The sequence below is a fragment of the Panthera uncia genome, chromosome B4 (genome assembly GCF_023721935.1).
Source record: "Panthera uncia isolate 11264 chromosome B4, Puncia_PCG_1.0, whole genome shotgun sequence".
NCBI classification, from domain to species: Eukaryota; Metazoa; Chordata; class Mammalia; order Carnivora; family Felidae; genus Panthera; species Panthera uncia.
In genome coordinates this window covers 21039780-21059118 of record NC_064809.1, presented here as the reverse complement: position 1 = coordinate 21059118, position 19339 = coordinate 21039780, and the positions used below count along the sequence as shown (strand labels likewise).

Here is a 19339-nt window from a genome sequence, read left to right as displayed (position 1 = left end):
CTGAGAAATGGGAATAATAAATACGCCATGACCATTTGCCTCATAGGGTGTTTGGAGGGTAGGATAAATATTATAGCCAAAGTTACTATTTAGGGCAAGGGATGCAGATAAGGGGCCCTCTCAGAGAGGTGGGGCCTAACCCTCTTACCCACTGTCAGCTAAATCTAACTGAAAGGTGGTTTCTTGCTAGAAAGCTACATTTTGCATGGCTGGTTCAGTTATCTTTTACAAAGTTCATTCTTCTTTTTAAAAAGCTACCCCCCTCATGTATTAGACAAGTAAGTTTTAGAAAAAAGTGTAAACAGCATTTATTAACATCGCTTAGAAATAAACCATATCTGGCAATAAATTAGCATGAAGTTGTCCGGCCAGAGTTCTTCCAACAACGCAGAGTTCTGCCAAAGGTGCTGGGGGGGAAATCACAGGCTATTGCATATTTTTAGAAAATCAGGATAAATTATATAAATTATATACTTAAAAAGAGATCGTCTATTTCATTAACTCGACAGGATAATAAATAGATAAATAACAGTTGATTGCCTTTAGAAAAATGTGATTCTTAAATTACATTATTGATATTTACATGTACAATATGCACAGAGACAGAATCAGATCCTCAGGCGGGTCTGGGGCTTCTCAGGACACAAACTCAAAAGGCGGTTCGTTTTCTATGTTGTTGAAGGGAGATTTGTTGGTGAGTTTTCTGGGGTCCTCTGGGGTCCACACTTTGGCTGTTCGGATAATATTTTGTTCTTTGAGTTGCTTTTCATCAGTCCATGAGAGGGAGTGTCCTGCCAGGGGAGGGAGGCCATAATCCGGGTCGCTGGGGGAGGGGGACCCTGAGGAGGTGAGAAGAGAAAACAGACCATGAACGTCCAACTGTATTCCCAGCGATGCCCTCTCTGGTCCTTTAGGATCCCGTCCTGGGCGCCTCGGCCGAACGGGCGGGTCTTAGGTTTTATTACAACGACCCCGCTTCCTCCACCCCTCGAGCCCCCCAGCGCCCACTCCCCGGAATCCCTGGAGCTGCAAATCTCCCGGAGACGCACGCCCTCCCAGCCGCGGTCAAGTGGCAGAAGGACCCTGCCGAACGCCGACTCGTGCTCAAGGTCGCCGGTGCCGACGGACCCTCTAACTGTCCGTCGCTCGGCCGGTGGGTCCGTTCGCCCAGCCCCTCCGGGACCTTCCCGTGCCCGTCCCCGTCTCCCCGAGCTGGGCTGCGGACGCACTTACGGGTGCCCCGATGGCAGATGATGACTTTCTGGGTCTGGCTGCCCGGGCTGTCCCCGCCCAGGCGCCCGCCGCCGCCCGGCCCCCCGCCGCCGCCCGCGCCGCCGCCGCGCAGCGGCAGGTCGGCCTGCACCAGCTCGCTGAGGAAGTTGATGTAGCCGATGGCCAGGCGCAGCGTGTCCACCTTGGAGAGGCGCTTCTCGTAGGGCAGCGTGGGGATGTGCGAGCGCAGCCCCTCGAAGGCGTCGTTGATGGACTGCATGCGCCGCCGCTCGCGCACCATCGCCGCCCGCCGCAGCTGCTGCAGCTCGGCCTCGGAGCGCACCCGCCGCCGCCGCCGCGCCGCCGCCGCCGCCGCCGCCGCCCCGCTCAGGCCGCGCAGCCGGGCCTCGGGGGACAGCACGGCCGCCCCCGCGCACGGGTAGGCCAGGCACGCGGGCGGCGAGCCAGGCGAGTAGGGGAAGCCGCCGGGGGGCGCCCCTGCGTCGCAGCAGTAGCCGCCGCCGCCGTCCTCCGGCTCGCCGGGGCCCCCCGAGGGCGGCGGGGCGAGCGCGTGCGGGGCCGCCGAGGGCGCGGGCTGCAGCAGCAGGCACGCCCCGTCGCGGTAGCAGTACTCGTGCAGCTGGTGGCTGAGGAACTCCACCTCCGCCTGCTCGTCCGCCAGCAGCTCATCGCCGTCCTCCAGCGGGTCCCGAGAGGACTGGTCGGTGAAGAAGTCCTCCTCGTCAAAGTAAGGAGACGGGAAGGCGTCCAGGCCCCCGGGGAAGTGCTCTAGCAGCACCGCGTCCATGCTCCGTGCCGCCGCGGGCCCGGGGCGGGGGGCGGCTGAGGTGGCTCCCGGGATGTTTGACGTTGCAGTTCTGGCTCGAGAGGCAAGCCCCCTCCCTCCGGGCTGGTGCGCCAGAGGCGGTGAGCGCTGCCCGCCCGCCGCCCGCCCCCCGGCCTCCCTGGAGTGTCCGCGGCCGCTCGGCTCTGGCGGGCGCCCGCGCTGCGCCGGGGAGGGCTGTGGCCGACTTGCTGAAGCCCAGGGCCGGCACGCGAGGATTCTTATAACTACATCCACAGGCGCGTGCCAGGGACCCGCGGCGCCAGCCAATCACCGAGTGCGGGGTGCCGGCGGGAGGGGGGGCAGGGAGGCCCCGTCGGCGGCGCCGGGGCCCGGGCGGCTTCGCTCCCAGTGGGAGCTCCCGGGGCGAAGAGGGGGCGGGGCTCGCGCGGCCCGGGGCCCCTCGCGTCCCTCCCCGCCCGCTCCTCCGACGAGCGCCTGCGGGGCGCGGGCCTCCGGGGGTCCCTGCGGCCCGCGGCGCCCGCCGCTCGTCTCCCGCGCGCTGCGCGAGGCTGGGCCCTTCCGCGCGGGGACTGGGACGCGCGGCGCGAGGCGTCTGCTCGCAGCCACCAAAGGTCCCATGGGTGCGCGTCGGCGGCGCAGGGTGCGGAGCGGATCGCGGGCGGAGCTCGGGGGTCCGGGGACAAACGCCGGGCTGTCCGGCGGGGTGCATTCGCCGGCCCCTTGCGCGCGCCGGCCTCCGGCCTGAGTTTCGCTGGGTCTCCTCTCATCAGCGCACTTTTCAAGGACTCCTGTAAAGTTTGCACGGTGTGTGCGGGTGGGGTGGGGAGGCGACGCCGTGCAGCTCCCACGCGTTCCAGACTCAGGCCGGAGAAGAGGGGCGCGAGCCTTCGGCCGGTCTCCCCTCCCCTCCTTTACCCCGCCCGGGAGAAATAGATGGGGACACTGGAGGGGCTGCCTTGGAGAGCGGCTCAGTGGGGCACGTTTCTGCGGAGAGCAAATCGAGACCCTAGGGGTTCGGAGCAGTAAAACCTGATACAAAAGGAGTCCAATGAATCGTCTGCTCTGGAGCAGTCCGGAGGGTGGGCATGGAAGTTAAAGGGCGAGTGTGAACCCTTTCAAAGCCTGGGTCCCTCACCTTTCTGACTGGCCACCGGGACTGTCCCTGAATGATTTTTTTTTTTTTCTTTCTCGACCTTTAAAAAACAAAAACAAAAACCCCCAAACACAAAACCTGTGTGCTATGGCCCATGACACGCTTTATCACAGCCGGCGATGCAACTCGAATTCTTCAGTATAAGAGTAACAAAGAAACACTTTCAAGGTCGGGGCAATTCCTGGAAAAAGCCAAGCTCCAACTCGAACCCCGGGAGAGCAAAGTGGCGCACGTTCTCTGAACAGAAGACTGAGAGGCGAGGGCTTCGTGGGTCAGCCGCTTCCTTTTTCAGACACTTGTCTCACCAGAGGCTTCTAGGGCGTTTTCAGACTCCTCTCAAAATCCAAGGCCGTGCCTTTTAAGAACAGCGATTTCAACACGCTTCTTGGTTTTAGACCTTACACTGTTTCCAACTCAACTGCTGTGACCCAAAAGGTAAGGGCAAAAATTACGTACGGTTAGAAGACCAGAGGCTAATGTCAAAAACCCCAAACAATTTTAACCCAAAGACTTAACTGTTTTACAGCAAGTTCTTTCCTGTGTCAGCCTGTGCCCCTTCCCGGTGAGGTGGCTATCCATGACGCTGATGCAAACGTGGCCGCGTACCCTGTGTCAGACCTGAGCTGCAGTTTCGTGCATCTAGATTTATCTGTCTCACCTCAAAGAGAAGGAAGCTTTTGGGGAGTGGGGGGTCAAGACCACAGATCTAGCCAGCTGGTGGTGTGCACCCAGTTCTCTTTACATTGAAAAGGCCCTCATCCCTTTCCCTCACTTGGTTGGACTGAAATTAAGTGGCAACATGCTCTTGGATCAGTCAGAGGACTTGGGAGAATAATAAATGATCAGACTTCAAAGCCTCATCCAAAATATTGCTAACCGTTCAGTGAAGGCTGGAATCCAGCCTACAAAGGCGGTCTCTTGGAGAGGCTGAGGGGCCTTCTCTGATTCATCCAGGTGGCTTTGGAGAAAGTGGTTATGTTGGGGAGGGAGCTGGGGGTCCTGGGAGTCAGTAGGCGTGTATATGGGGTGTCTTTTTACCCCGTGTGATTTTAACAGTTAGCTTCCACACAAAATCATCCCACATAGGCTCAGTGAGTTTGTGGTAGAGTACAGAAAATTACCTTGGGCACCTAGGTGAGCTAATGGGAAACGAGCTGGAAACCTTACTGCCCCATGAGGCTGAGCAGAGCTAGTGTGAACATTCTGGGCAGTTCTCGGGCTTCGTGGACGAGCATGGGATAGGAGGAAAAGACAGGATAGTCACGTGTTCAGACATAACCCTCTTCACCCTCTTGTTCCTCACCCCCACCGTGTCCCCCTTAAAGAATCACCGACTGTCTGGAGACCACTCCTGTTGGGACCAAGGGCTAGGCCTGCAGAGACTGGGATACTGGTGTGGGCATGCATGTAAGTAAGACATGATGGTTCTTTTCTCTAATAAAAAGAAGAAAGACTACACCACTAATAAAGGACATTTCCTCTGGGTCACTGGAGGTCCCAACAGTGTGGACGGCTGCCCTCCACCTCAGGAAGCAACAGGTTGGTTGAGGAAATGGCTGGAGGCCCAGCTCTCATTCCAGCCCCTCCCTCCACTCTTCGTGGATCCTCTGGGCACACGGAGAGGGACAGGGTCAAAAGTTTGCAGGTGTACTTCGTGAAGAGAGGGACAGAGATGGTCCCAGAGCTGTGAGCCTCCTCACCCCTGCTAAGGCCCAGCATCCTTCTCCTCCCACAACATCTCTGTCCTCAGAAGAGATGTTCCCTGACATCCTGAGAAATACCTGCCTCATTATAAACTAACACCCATCCGCTAAGGTCAGCAGTGGCAGGGGCAATTGCTTCTTTTTAGTTACAATACCGGTGAGGCCTTGTGATTTTTTTTTTTTTTCAAGTCTTTGCTCAGTGCCACCTGCTGCCCCGGGGCCCAGTTGACTCCTCACACACTCTGTCGGGGCTGCCTAGGAGCCTCATACGTCTTCAAGGTTCTCGGTTCCAGAACTTCTGGCAAGGCCCCACTGGGCACCGAGGAAGCCTTGCTGCCCCCACCCCACCGTGCCTCTCAGCTCTCTCCCTCCCAGGAGTCTCAAGGACCCGAATACTTGTTCATCTGCATATTTGTTCATCCATTTCCCATCAAACCCTTCTAGCATCTTGCCCTAGCTTTTGGGAGCAACGACTGGAGAGTTGGAGCCCAGGCCCCCCTGGCTCTTTCCCAGGATGAGTTTCGGGCAGACATCACTAATGAAGAGTGGGGCCTCCGGGCTCTCCATCCTTCAACTTGCCCTTCGTCTGTGCCCATGGGGTCTGATGCCTGCTGGGTCTATGTAGACAGCGCGCGAGAGAGTGGGGGAGAGAGTGGAGGAGGGGCAGAGAGAGAGAGAGAGAGAGAGAGACCGAGGATCCAAAGCAGGTGCCGTGCTGTCAGTGCAGAGCCCGATGTGGGGCTCGAACCCATGAACAGTGAGATCCTGATCTGAGCCAAAGTCAGACGCTTAACCGACTGAGCCACCCAGGTGCCCCAGCAACCCATTCTTTACCCCTCTTCTGCTAGGAAAGGATTTGAAAAATAGAATCACGGGATTAATGGTGAAAGGTTTCTGAGGCCCAGCAGGGTTCAGTGACTTCCCTGAGGTCACACAGCGGGTTACTTCAGCCCAGTGCTGGTTCCACTGGCTGCTGAGAGCGAGTTCCAGCCTTGCTTATACCCATTCATAAAGGGTAGGTTTATATTGGTGTGCAAAGGAGTCAGTCAGGCCCTGTTCTAAATCTGCCCAGATTACCAGGTACCACCTTCCTGGCCTCCCCAACTCTCCGGAGTCCTGGCTGCACTTTGGATACCACAGCACCTCCTGAGTGCCGAGGGTGGAATCACTGAATGGTGCTATTCCTGGCATAAGACAAAGTATGCAAAATTAAATATGGGATCATGGGGCTTTCTCTGGCCCCAAAGTCACACTTTATTGGTTATGGATGGTTTTTCCACTGAGAAGGCCCCCTGTGATCTTGTGACATTGCGTTCCATCCTGGAAATGACGGGCCTGGAGGATGCTTGACCCAGCTTACAAGGCTTTCCTTGAACTACCCCTGCCTACATCACCGTGCCTCTCCTGTACTTTTCACTCCGTCCGTAATTAACATTCCATTTCTCCAGATGCCCTGAGGACTTCTCTCTGGTTTTCTTTGTTTCACTCCTATGGTCCTTTCCACTAGTCAGAGCTCCTTGAATTGTTTAGAAGGCCTGCAATTTATTTTATACTAAGATAGGCAGAAAGAGTAATACGAGTGCTAGGAAAGGTAGGAACGGGCATTTTGGAGGACTTGCAGACGTGTTTATCATTCGCCCTCATAATTCTGCAACCTGAAGAGTGTCCTCCTTACTTCAGCTGGCGAATAAGCAAGGCTCAGCCTTCCGTCCACGGTTGCATGGCCGGTATGAGAAGGCGTCAGAATGCAACCCCAGGTCTGTGTGGTTTTGTATCTAAAATATGTTACATAGCATCTTTCTGCCCCTCCTTTGTCTCTATGCCTAATGTAGCTCATTTAATATGATTTTCACGTGGATTGGCTGATTTGCATCTAACGTAGCACCTTGATACGCTGCAGGTATTGTTATTGTTTGCAAATACGAAGATTCAGATAGGCTAAGTAACTCTCTGGGCGTAACACAGCTGCCAGCATTGAGCCACAAGTAGAAATAAGTAGATTTGTAGCACAAGGAGGTGAGATGTCAGAATTGTTTTCCAGATGTTGCCGTCAAACACTCTATCTACTCTGAGGCTTCTCGGCCTAAAAAACAAACAAACGAACAAACAAAACCCAGCTGGGCCATATCCCATTTGGGAATGAGGGCAGGAGATACAGGTCTGTGGTGAAACACAGAGAAACTCCAAATGCTAAACACCCACCTCCTTCCTTCTTGACTTTACATTTCCCATTGTTAAACATTAATCTTTTGAGGGAGAAACACCAAAATGCTGATATAATTATCCAAATAAGTGTTTTCCGTCATGCCAAGGTTTATTTGATGAATAGCAAAGCTTCTGAGCTCTGTCCTTCAGTCCTGTTATTCTGAAAGGTGTTTGACCTTTTAATGTAAACACCAAAAATCATTATTACCAGACTTGGCCTCCACAGTGAGCAGTGAAAAGAAAATAATAATAATAATTTAATAGAAACGGGAACTTTGGGCTTTTTTTTTTTTTTCCTGTTTGTTTCTTGTCAAAGCTGTCTGTGTTTTCTGGCTTCGTGTCAGTCTGTAGGGCCTTCAGTGGACTGTGGTACATCCATATAGTGATATATTCAGCAGCCTTACCAAAGGAAAAGAATGCTTTAGGTATAGTGATATGAAATGATCTCCAAGATACATCATTAAGTAAAAGGAACAAGAGGGGTTAGTATGCTCCCACTTGCATTTAAAAAAGAAGACAGTGAGGGGGCACCTGGGTGGCTCAGTCGGTTGAGCATCAGACTTCGGCTCAGGTCATGATCTTGATGTCTGTGAGTTCAAGCCCCACATCAGGCTCTGTGCTGACAGCTCAGAGCCTGGAGCCTGTTTCAGATTCTTCGTCTCCCTCTCTCTCTGCCCCTCCCCCACTCATGCTCTCTGTCTCTCTCTCTCTCTCTCTGTCAAAAATAAACATTAAAAAAAATTAAAAAAAAGAGGACAGTGAATATATACGAGTGTGTCTGGGCAGGCATCAAATGTCTCTAGATGGATACATAGGAAACGGATGACGTCAGTCGCATTGAGAAAGGCACGGAGTGGCTAATGGATAGAATTTTTCCTTGTAGACTGTTTAGGATTTTTTGATTTTTGAAATATGTGAACAGATATGCAAAAACGTAGTTTTGAAATTGATGAACCTTTTTTAAAGAAAATGTTTGGATTGTGATCTCTTCATATAAGCCCTGGAGGAGCTCTCCAGAGAGACCGGATATCAGCTTGTGCCAGTCAGCAAGAACCTTCTCGCAAATAGGACAAATGAGGGCTGGCAGGGGCAGGCAGGCCCAGGGTGCCCTGCCCGTGGGCCAGGTCCTGCGTGAACCCCTTCTGTAATCGTCTCAGTCCTCCATGCAGTGTGGTTGAAACGCGGTGGCATTGGATCAGATGTTATCTGCTGCATGAAATCAATATCAGCAAGATTTATCGGGATTCGACAATATAAAGGCAACTTAAAATTACTAGATACTCAATAAAACCACCACCTTGCCTGCGTCGTCCACAGTCCCACAGCCCCGAGGCAACCACTGTTAACATTTTGGTCCATTTCCTTCCATGTTTTCCTAATTTTGTACCTTGCATTTTTCACTTGGCTGATGCCATCATCATTTCCGCATGTCTTTACTGACAGGCTTTAACAGCGGCATGACGGTTGAGCATCTGACTTTACCACTGTACGATTTCACTTTCACCTGAGAACGACTCGCTCCTGGGGAGTCAGGATTGAGATCATACTTCCTGCCTTTCTTAGAATACCTCTGTGTTATGTCTGTGGTCTGACTTTATTCCTTACTTGGCAGGCCATGATTTTGATGCCCTTAGGATTTGTTTCTGCTTCCTATCAATAAGACCTTACCTTCTACTCGGTGGTCCTGTAGGTGTCGGGGAACTGAAGTGGTCTTCTTATTATCGTTGCCTTAAAATCCTGTGTAGAGCAAACCTTTTTCCTTAGCTGAGTTAACTTTCCTCAAAGAAGCTTATGGCAGACCGTGCTTAGTTCAAGCAGGAAAGTGCCTACTGATGATGCAGGAAACATCAGTTATTCGGGAGAGCCGCCCCAAGGTCCAGGAGGCCAACTTTCATGCTTGTGTGTTCCGAGAAACCAGCCCCCTGCATATAGCTTGCGTGCCTCAGGTTTTGCCACTACAAGACCCTTCTCAGGGTCTTAAGCCTCCACTAGAGATTTAAGCCTATTTCTGTGACCTGGAAAGTAGCCCCTCACTTTCCACTGCAATCCCTGGGCATTAAGCCGGAGAGGCTGGGTAGCACAGAGTTCACGAGTCGACACCGGAGCCTGGATTCCAGTGACTCTGCTACCGATCAGCTGTTTGGGCAACGCGGTGAATCTACCTGTGCCTCCATTTCTGCATATGCGAAAGGAAATAATAACGCTACTGTCTCATTGCATAGTGTGAGAGTCAAGGGCAATATAAATACAGGGCCAGGCACACAGTAGCGGCTGGTCAGTAAGTGGCTTCGCAGGGGTAGATGCTCAGTAAACACTGGTGGAACGGACAAGGATAGACTGTCAGTGGGAAGCAGAAGTCTTAATACCCAGATGGGAGTCGTTCTTATTGGCTTTGCCGGCCAACCTCTACTCGGTCCCCAGAGGGAGAGGGGACACGTATCAACAAATGGATCAACAAATGCTAAGCTTCACTCCCCATTGACACGAGGAGGTGCAGCTGTTCTCAGAACTTTTAGGGGCAGTTAGGATTAGGCTAATAGTTGTAGTCTTTTGCTATAGTTTATAGTTTTCTGCTAATGTTCATGGCTATACGGTGGGGGCTAGAAGAATGACCCATTTATACACTGTGGCCCATGGAGAAAAGCCTGGAAAGGGGCAGAGCAAGACCCTAGCACTCGACTGAGGGTGTTCACGGAGGCCAATCTGTCTGTCCTGTTTCTCTTCCACAGGAGCCTCTCAGAGACACCGGTTAGACCCACACTGAGACCGGGCATACGAGAGTGGGGCGGGGGCTGGATTTCCCCCTCACGCCTCCATTCTTACTGGCCCTTTGGGGGAAACCAGAGGTCTTTCCTCACCTGGAAGGAAAAATCAGGTGGGCCTGTTCTATGCTACGATCTCTCCACAGTCTGCTCATGCCCGTCTAACCAGGGGATTAGAGCCTTTTCCACTCTTCGTAACAAGGGATGTTTCCATACCCAGGAATCTGATTGTCCTGGTGAGACCCTCTCATTAGAGCTCTCATTTCCATGGACTTTGGATTTCCTGGATCTGTATTTCTTAAAGCTCCATAAATTATGACGTTTTTTCTTTTTTTTTTTTTTGTGGCCTTGTGTAGATGATCGTTTTAAAATGACAACAAAGTATGAGCATATTCTGTTCCATCTGGATGACCACCCTATAACCTGGCCTGCCTTTGAACTTGGAGCCTGAATTTGAATTAACATTCAAGTTTAAGACTGTGGTGGTACCAACAGAGAGGCTATTTGAACTGCTAAAGAAAACACACAGACATTGTGCCTGCGCCCAGAAAAGACTAAACTAACCACAACACAGGCTAGACAAATAAAGCCATTATGGTAGTTTCCATGATAAATTAATTAATTAAAGTGGGGGAGAAATGAATACACCGTAGGGACCAACATCACGTCAACTTTGTGAATGGCGAATGTCGTTACCACAAAGTCATATCGTCGGTCGCATTAAGGTTAGTTTGAATTTTATTGACTTCTAGATTAAAAAGAAATCAAAGAACAACACACATCTAGAGTGGATGCCAACTTTATATTAGCAAATATTTAAGCAATTTCATATTAATAATAATTTAAGCTGACGCTGAGGGCCCATAAAAACTTACCTTTTAAAATATTTTTTAAGTTTTATTTATTTATTTTGAGAGACACAGAGACAGTGTGAGTGGGGGAGGGGCAGAGAGAGAGGGAGAGAGAGACTCTCAAACAGGCTCAGCACTGCCAGCGCAGAGCCTGACGTGGGGGCTCAAACTCATGAGACCAGGAGATCGTGACCTGAGCTGAAACTGAGAGTCGGACGCTTAACCAACTGAGACACCCAGGCGCCCCCCCATAAAAGCTTTTACCGGTGGTTGTATTGGTTTTTCTGTGAAAAGCGTTGAGATTATGCGTATGTAAGGACAGATACACATATACGTGCCTATACACGTATACGTACATAACATATATCCAAAGCTGGGGAACCAGCTTTATTGAGATATAGTGATATATCACTCTATCACACATATACGTTTAAAGTGTACCATGTAATGAGTGCATACGCTTATATTCTGTGAAACGTTTACTCACAGTAAGGCGAGTTAAAGGTATGAATGAGAAGTGATATCACAGGCATTAAAAAAAAAAACAAAACCGAAGGGTTCTCTTCCACTGGTATCTCTTACCTGGAGCCCTGCTTGTCTCTATAAAGGAATCGATTTAAGACTTTGATTGTCTCCAGTTTTTTTTGACTGCACACCTTGCATTATTCTGGATAAAGGTCTGACTTCTTTAACAAATATCTAAAGAGCGATTAAGATATTACACTTAGGGGTGCCTGGGTGGCTCAGTCAGTTGAGCGTCCAGCTCTTGGTTTCGGCCCAGGTCATGATCTCATGGTTCGTGGGCTTAAGCCCCGCTCCGGACTCTGTGCTATTGGTGTGGAACCCACTTGGGATTCTCTCTCTCTCTCTCTCTCTCTCTCTCACTCTGTCTCTGCCCCTCCCTCTCTCTTTCTTCCTCTCTCTCTTTCTCTCTCTCAAAATAAATAAATAAGCCTAAAAAAAATTACCTTTATATCTCTCTCATGTAATAATCCAAGCATAAGCAATCTGAAGTTTATACAGAGACTAAATGGGCTGGGATCAAACTTCCTTCTGACTTGCTACTCTGTCTTCCTGAAATATGTCTCGGAATCCCAGGTCTAAGATGGCCGCTCCAGCTCCCACCCTTATATCTGCCTCCCAGCCACCAAGAAGAAGGAAAAACAAAAGGCACACTCATTTCCTTTTAAGAACGTGACCTAGGGGTGCCTGGGTGGCTCAGTCAGTTAAGCCTCCGACTCCTGATTTCAGCTGGGGTCATGATCTCCCGGTTCTTGAGTTCAAGCCCCGAGTCAGGCTCTGTGCTGATAGCACTGAGCTTGCTTGGGATTCTTTCTCTCTCTTTCTCTCAAAATAAATAAACTTAAAAAACAAAACAAAACTTTAAGAACATGACCTGAAGTTTGCACACATCAAAGCTGCTGACATTCAGTTGGCCTGAGCCATCACATGGCCACTGTTAGCTGCAAGGGAAGCTGACAATATGGTCTTAAGTGGGTAGCCAGTGGTCGTCCTGGTTCAAATTTGGAATGCTGTTAAATAAGGAGAGAAAAACACTGTGCGTGTGTAGGGAATAAGATAGGCTGTGCCTCACATCTTATCACTACCGTGTTTGAGCATGTACTCTAAATGTGAATTTATGTATATTTATGCATTTAAAATTGCATAGAAATAAGACTGTATTAATATATTGCATACATTTATCAACATGTATAAAAAGAAATTTTAGGAAGATGAGAAAAAATATAATTAAAGTTCTAAGATTTTTCCTGTAGTCCAATGGAACATCTTGTTCACTTTGGAGACTGCTGGTCTATATAATGCCAAACAATCAAGTTACGTTTGTTTTTTAAAGCCAAAGTGTCTTATTATTATTATTATTATTTTTTGCATCATTATATAGAAAGATAAACAATGTGGAAATACTTCCTGGAAATATTTCCTCAGGAAATACTGAGACAATATGAACACACTTTCTTTTAAGTCTCAATTTATCCCTTTAAAAACACATTTTGAGCGGTGGCTGGGTAGCTCCGTCTGTTAAGCGTCCGACTTGGGCTCAGGTCATGATCTTGCAGTTTGTGGGTTCGAGCCCCGCGTGGGGCTCTGTGCTGACAGCTTAGAGCCTGGAGCCTACTTCGAATTCTGTGTCTCCCCCTCTCTCTCTCTCTCTGCCCCTGTCCTGCTCATGCTCTGTCTGTCTCTCTCTCTCAAAAATAAACATTAAAAATACCATGTTTTGAGCATTAACTGTGTTCAGTCACCATGTTAAATGTTGGGGATACAGAGATAAATAAAATGCAGTCTCTCTGACTTATGACATCCCTGGGGTAGTTGGAGAGGGAGCGATCGTTTCAATCCAGCGTAGTAAGGGCTATTGTGGAGGGTTAGGGGATCAGCGCGAGAGGTTTGTCAGGAGAACGATACTGTGCTAGGTGAGTCTTGAGTGAGTCTAATCACACAGGAAGGGGCAGAAACGTGTTGCTGGGAGTTTGAATACACTTTACAAAAGCCCAAGGCAGGCAATCGCCCGTGGTTTTCCCTGCTTTAGGGGAGTGGGTGCCAGCAAATCCATGGGATGTGACAGGCCGGGTCTCCAGCAAGCCCACGGTCAGTGCATTTCACTTTGCCTTTTTGGGTCTCCTTTCTTAGTCGTGCCTCCACTCCGGCACGGAGTGGCCTCCTGATGACCACATCTACGCCCCACCAAGACCCGTGTCCTCAAAGAATGTCCGGTGCTCCAAATTATCCTTTCTGCCCTCTTTAAAAGCAGATTACTTCAGGGCCATTGATCTCAGCCAGAGGCCATAAAGGAAAACATCTGCTCCACTAAGGTGTGAGCCTCCCATAGCAACCGAGGGGTCATCTCTCCGGCATGTTTTAGTGCCCTTGAAAGGTAATGCCATAAATCACAGGGAAGAATTTTTAAAACGTGGCCTTCTTGCAACATTTTGGGAGGAGTCGGAGATTTCCCGAAGCCCCTGGAATCTCTCACCTTCATTTAGTCTTTGCCAGCCTTGGAAGCCTCTTTCTCTGTATTCTCCTCGGGGCAGAACACCTTCCTTTCTCACACGTGTCCTCGTGTCTTTTTTTTTCAGATGCTTGAAACCTACCTGAGCACAAGCCCCTTGTAAAAATCCAAGATAGAGTGGGAAAATGTGTAGAGATTCCTAATGTGGAATGCGTGGGAGTAGGAAAGTGTGTAGGAGATGTCTTGGGTGGAACTAAGGACAAAGCTGCCGATGCCTTGTCCATTTGCCTTCTCGCCACCCTGATTTAAAGTGAGGTGAGAGCTTTATGTTGACACTGGCCTTAGAGGCCCCCAGTACTTAGCGCTTTTCCTCTTCGGCTGGGCAGATCTGAGCAGAGAAGAGGGGAAGGCACAGAAGGATCGTGTTAGGCATTCTAGGTGCTTTACAATAAGGGTTAACCCGAAAAGCGTCCACTCTTAGGTCGCCACCTGTGTGGTGAGCTGGCAGGACAAGCTGTGGATCTCTGTGTCTTCTTCCAGGCAGGTGGTAGATAAGCTTGTGGCTTCCCTACTGTCTTGGGGGTGAGCTGTGGGTTTGGGGTAAATATGAGATGAGAACGAACATGGCGTTTCTGGGAAGAAGCGTTAAGAGCCGGCGTGCCATTTGCTTTTCCTTCCAGAAGCAAAACGTCTGTCAGCCTGGGACCTTGAGTGACTGTGAGGCACAGGGTCCCCCTGAAAACCCTCATGGAACAGGGAACCTGGACTAGAAACTTCTAGTTGTGTTCAGCCACTGAGATTTGGGGCGGCTGCTGCTGCATCACCTGGCTTAGCCTGATACACCTGTCTTGCAGCCCTTTACCTTGGGTCACTGTAGACATACTCGGTACATTAGCATACTAGTTTAAAATCTGATTCCAGTTCACAGAAAACAACTTGAACTACCTTAAACATTTAAAGACGGCTATGGCACGGGACACCGGGCGATTCCGGGAATCCAAGAGCAGGAATTTAGCGAGGCCTCGGGAAGGCAGCAGGACGGGGTGTCTTGGATACTGAAAACTCTGATGTCCGGTCTCTCCTTCTTCCTTTGGTCACAGAACCCCACGGTGTTAGCTGGACACATGGGCACCCAGCATGAAAACTGCCTTTTCTAGTGGGTCTTGTAGCTCAGCGTGGCTATGAAACTAACTTCTAACTGACAGGTCATGAGCAGAAGTGATACTCCCTTTGGGTGCTCGATCTCCAGGGAAGAAGGCGCCCTGTGTTGCCACTTTCCCTCTTTCTGCTGGTTGGAATACGGATGCAATGGCAGCCGTTGGAGCAGCCACTTTGAACCACGAGATGAAAGCTAGAGGTTGAGGATGTGTGTGCAACCAGACAGAAGGAGTCTGAATCGCCCACGTCATTTAGACCCCACACCAAGCCCGGAGTGCCTGTCCAGTTTTGTTTTGTTTTTGTGAGAAACAGAATTCCGTCCCCCTTGAACCACTATATTTTACCCTGTTTTATAGAGCAGCCTAATTTGTATCCTTGTCAATGCCTCATGATCCGGAAAGATGTCTGGACACTCTCTCCATCTTTCCTGTGCCTCATTTTGCTCCCTCTGCAACCTCTGCTTGGTTCTTATGTCTATGGGGCAGTTTTCTCTGCTTTCTAGTCTTTTTGTGGAAAAAATGGCTGCTTCTGAGGAGCACCGTGTTCATCGGTGTGGCAAATATTTATCAAGAACCTATTCTGTGCCAGGAATGGTGATAAGCACAGGTGACAGAATGATAAATACAGCAGATCTTTTTTCATGGAGCTTACCGCCTACTGGGGATAGCAAATAGAGGTTGAAATAAATGTGAAACAGACAAACAGGGAATGGTTGTCATGGCTTTGAAGAAATAAAAGAACTTTACTAAGGATGAAGTAAAGAGAGGTGATGAGAATGGAAATGTAGGCAGGCCCTAGATTAAGAAAGACCTTGTAAGCTGTATTAAGGGATTTGGCATAACACAGACCAATCATCTCCAGAGTGGATAAGAAGATCCACCGGAGTATGAGAAGAAAATAATGAATTATAATCTATATCTATATTTTTAGACAGAACGAGAGGGTGTGAGCTGGGGAGAAGCAGAGGGAGAGAGAGCGAGAATCTTTTTAAAACATTTTTTAAAATGTTTATTTATTTTTGAGAGAGAGCATTCGAGCAGGGGAGGGGCAGAGAGAGAGAGAGAGAGGGAGAATCCAAAGCAGGCTCCAGGCTCTGAGCCATCTGCACAGAGCCGGACACGGGGCTCAAACTCAGGAACTGCAAAATCATGATCTGAGCCAAAGGCAGATGCTTAACCAACTGAGTCACCCAGGCACCCCGTGAGAGAGTGAGAATCTTAAGCAGGCTCCATACTCAGCACAGAGCCCAATTTGGGGCTCTATCCCACAACCCTGGGATCATGACCAAAGCGGAAATCAAGAGTCAGATGCTCAACTGACTGAGCCACCCAGGCGCCCCTATAATCTATATTTTTACTTCATTATGTTAAAATGTGTTTGTCTTATTCTTTACAATGTGTGTAATTGACTAGCACGGGAGCCCTGGAGTAGCACAAGTTTACAATTTCTACATAAGCAGTCAGGGAATGGGGAAGCCAGGGAAGGGTTTTCGGCAGGGGGTAACATGATCAACTTTACCGTGTAGAAAGGACCCTCAGGCTGCCAGGTTGGAGAACGAGAACGGACTGGAGCAAAGCAGGATTACAGGCAGGCAGGGAGGCCAATCAGAAGACTGCAAGGAATGGCTGAGAGATTCTGAAAGCCTGAACTGGGGACCGCAGATTGGAGACACATTCTAGAAAGGGGATTTTAGGACGTGGTAACTTACTGAATGGGGGGCTTGGAAAAGAGAGAGAAACAAAAATGATTCAGAGGATTCTGCTCTTGGTATCGGGATGAATGGCGGGCCTGTTTCCTGCAGTTTTATGCGTGATAAGGTCTGGAAGTTATCCTTAAGTGTGGGGGCATGGAAGTTACTGGTGAAAAGGGCTAAGGAGAGTTTCAGTGTGAGAGTGCAGGCCAGAATACAGTGTGCTGAGGACTGAATAAAGGTGAGGAAACAGAGACACCTGATTTGGGCAACTTATTCAAGAAATTCAGTTGTGAGAGTGCAAGTGATTTGCTCCTTGCTTTTAGATGGGAAGGACTTTCTCTTACTTTGTAAGAAATCTATTCTCCCCCTTTCTTCTCTTAAACTATTCTTTTCAGACACACACCCATCTTATCCTTTCACCAATTCCCTTTTCCAATTTCTCTGTTCCTTTAAGAAAATCTCTTAGTCAAAGGCCAATTCTAATAATAGATGACGCCTATAAACGTAATTATGGTGACGCACCTGCAAAAAGGAAAACAGTAGAATATTAGCGAGAAGCTAATATCCGATAAGGAAATAAGGCAGACCACCTCTAAAACCTTTAGGAGTACCCACAGGATTCATTCAGACCCTCCTAAAATTGGCGTCTGCCTCATTCTCTTTTTCAGGTTGGCCCTGAAAATCATTAAACCCCACTTGTTACAGTGCCCCGTGCTATTTTTCTACAGTTTTTTGACTCCGTGAAGGATTTTGAGGGCCGACCTAGGAAGTCAACTCCATTAACATTCTCCTCCCTAAGGAAAATAGCATTAGGAAGTTTTGCTTTACAGAGGCCAACCTGAGGGGTTTGAGTTCTTGTCTTCTGGGGTCTTTGGGAGAACAGAGGGGTCCACGCGGGTTACCCACCTAGGGAATAGCACCTTCCTCGGTTTCTTCTGGGCAGGGGGTGACTCTGGCACTGGGAGGGAGCCTGAGAAGAGAGGCCAGTGCTTTCACCTTTGTAAAAGGTGCACCCAAACTCAGGCCCATCTTTGCACAGGAAGATAGACAAGGCGAAGATGGGCCTGCTTGGGAAATTCAGGCTAAATCGAGCAGGCCCCTGGGGGTTCAAGCACCCCAACACGGGCAAATGCCCCTTCCCTGGCACAGCCCTCGCCTCCACTCAGAAGTTCTCGTCTCTTGTGACCTGCCTCTGCCCCCAGCCTTGAAACTGGGCCGGGGAGTCCCATAAATAACCTGCCGTAGTCCCCTGCCCCCGCTGCTTTCTCTTCCACCCCCTCAAGACCTGGGCCTGCACCCCAGGCTGGCGGCTCTCGCGGAAGAAGAGAAAAAGACTAAACCGCGCGAACGGCGGGCGCTGGCGCAGCCAAGCGCCCCTCCCCTGCCCCCCTTCTCAGAGCCCCCCTTCCCGGGGCGTTTGTATAGTTGACACCTGCAGCACGGGCGGCCGCCGGGGCTTCCCGACACAAGGCGCTGGTACCTGAGCCCTTGACTGGTAATGCACCATAAACGGCTCCTTTCAGGCCCTTTCAGAGAGGGAGCGCGGAGGTCACCCTGTCTACAAACCCCTCTGTGTCCGCCACGTCTCCCGGGCCCCGGGTGCCCGGGCCTCCAGCCGCAGAGCACGCCGGTCCGTGGGAATCCCAACACTTGTGCTCCAGCCCGGCCGGCGGGGCGGGAGGGGGGGAGTGAGACCACCCGGCCCTCCCCCAGCCCGGCCCCCTCCGCCCGCCCCAGGCTCGTTCACAGAGCGCAGCGAGTGGAACGAATGGGTGCCGGCGTCCTCAGACGCTCGCGGAAATCAAATGATAAGGCGGGAGGGGCCCCAGCCCCCGCCTGGCGGCCGACGCCCACTCCGCCCTGAAAGGTACAACGCAGGTGTCCCGCGACACAGCGCCTAGCCTCCGGCCCCTCTCTCCCGGGAGCGTGCGCGGCCCACAGTAAAAGGCCAGGCTCTCGGGGGCGCGATCCCGGCTCAGGGGCTGCCCCGGCTGGGCGCGCGCACCCCTGCAAGGGCGGGTGGGGTGGGAGCGTGATTGTACCTGTGGCGCAGGCGGGCCAGGGAATGCGGTGCCGTCAGCCGCTGCGTGTATTTTGGGCCATCGCAGGTGCCCGAGCAGCTGCTGCGAAAGGAGCGTCACTGGCCGCGGCGCCGAGGCAGCCATTCACCATCTCGCGCGCCCAGCTTTGCGCCTTGAGCTTAGCGCACGCAGCGCTGAGCCGCGGGGGCTTAAGGATAAAGGGGGACAGTGTTTTCCGGAAACATTGCCCCCGTGGGGAGAGAGGGGGAAAGAGAGAACGACACGAAATGGGGAGAACGCCCACGCGCAAGACAGCTACAGCCACCGTCGTTTGCCAGTTAAGCTTCCATCTACCCGGCTGTCCTGGCTCCGGGGGCAGAAAGGCGGAAAGGGGGAGCAGCGCCCCGGGCTGGCGGCGCCCGGGGCTCGCGGGAGCCGCTGGCCGAGGTCACCCAAACCCAGCGAGCGAGCCTCGGTCTGCGGGAGAGCCCGCGGGGGGCAGGGGAGCCGCCGCGGCGCGGGAGGGAGCGCGCAGCCTGAGGCCGGTGCTCTGGCGCCGCGCGCCCCCTCCCGGGGCCGCAGGGAACCGGGGTTACCTGGGGAGCCGGGCTTTGTCGGTCACGCTGGCTCTCTGCGGCCCCAGAACTAATTAAACGCCTCTTTTGGCCAAGGAAAGCCTCGCGCCCGACGGGGTGGGGGCGTGTGGGGGCGGCATGTGGGCACGGGAATAATCAGCCCCATTCTTGCGCCTGTACAAAACCCGCGGCGCAGCGAGAAGTGAACAGCGGCCGCCTGAATGGAG

General features: G+C 51.3%; 1 protein-coding gene across 1 annotated transcript; it reads right to left on the bottom strand.

Annotated features, from left to right (window-relative positions):
• Positions 1-349: 349 nt before the first annotated feature.
• PTF1A (pancreas associated transcription factor 1a) lies at positions 350-2020 on the bottom strand. Its single transcript, XM_049624698.1, has 2 exons — positions 1234-2020; positions 350-839 (listed from the first exon to the last, which is right to left on the bottom strand). Exons 1-2 carry the CDS (start codon positions 2018-2020, stop codon positions 637-639), a joined length of 990 nt encoding a protein of 329 aa, XP_049480655.1. The 3' UTR covers positions 350-636.
• Positions 2021-19339: the final 17319 nt, after the last annotated feature.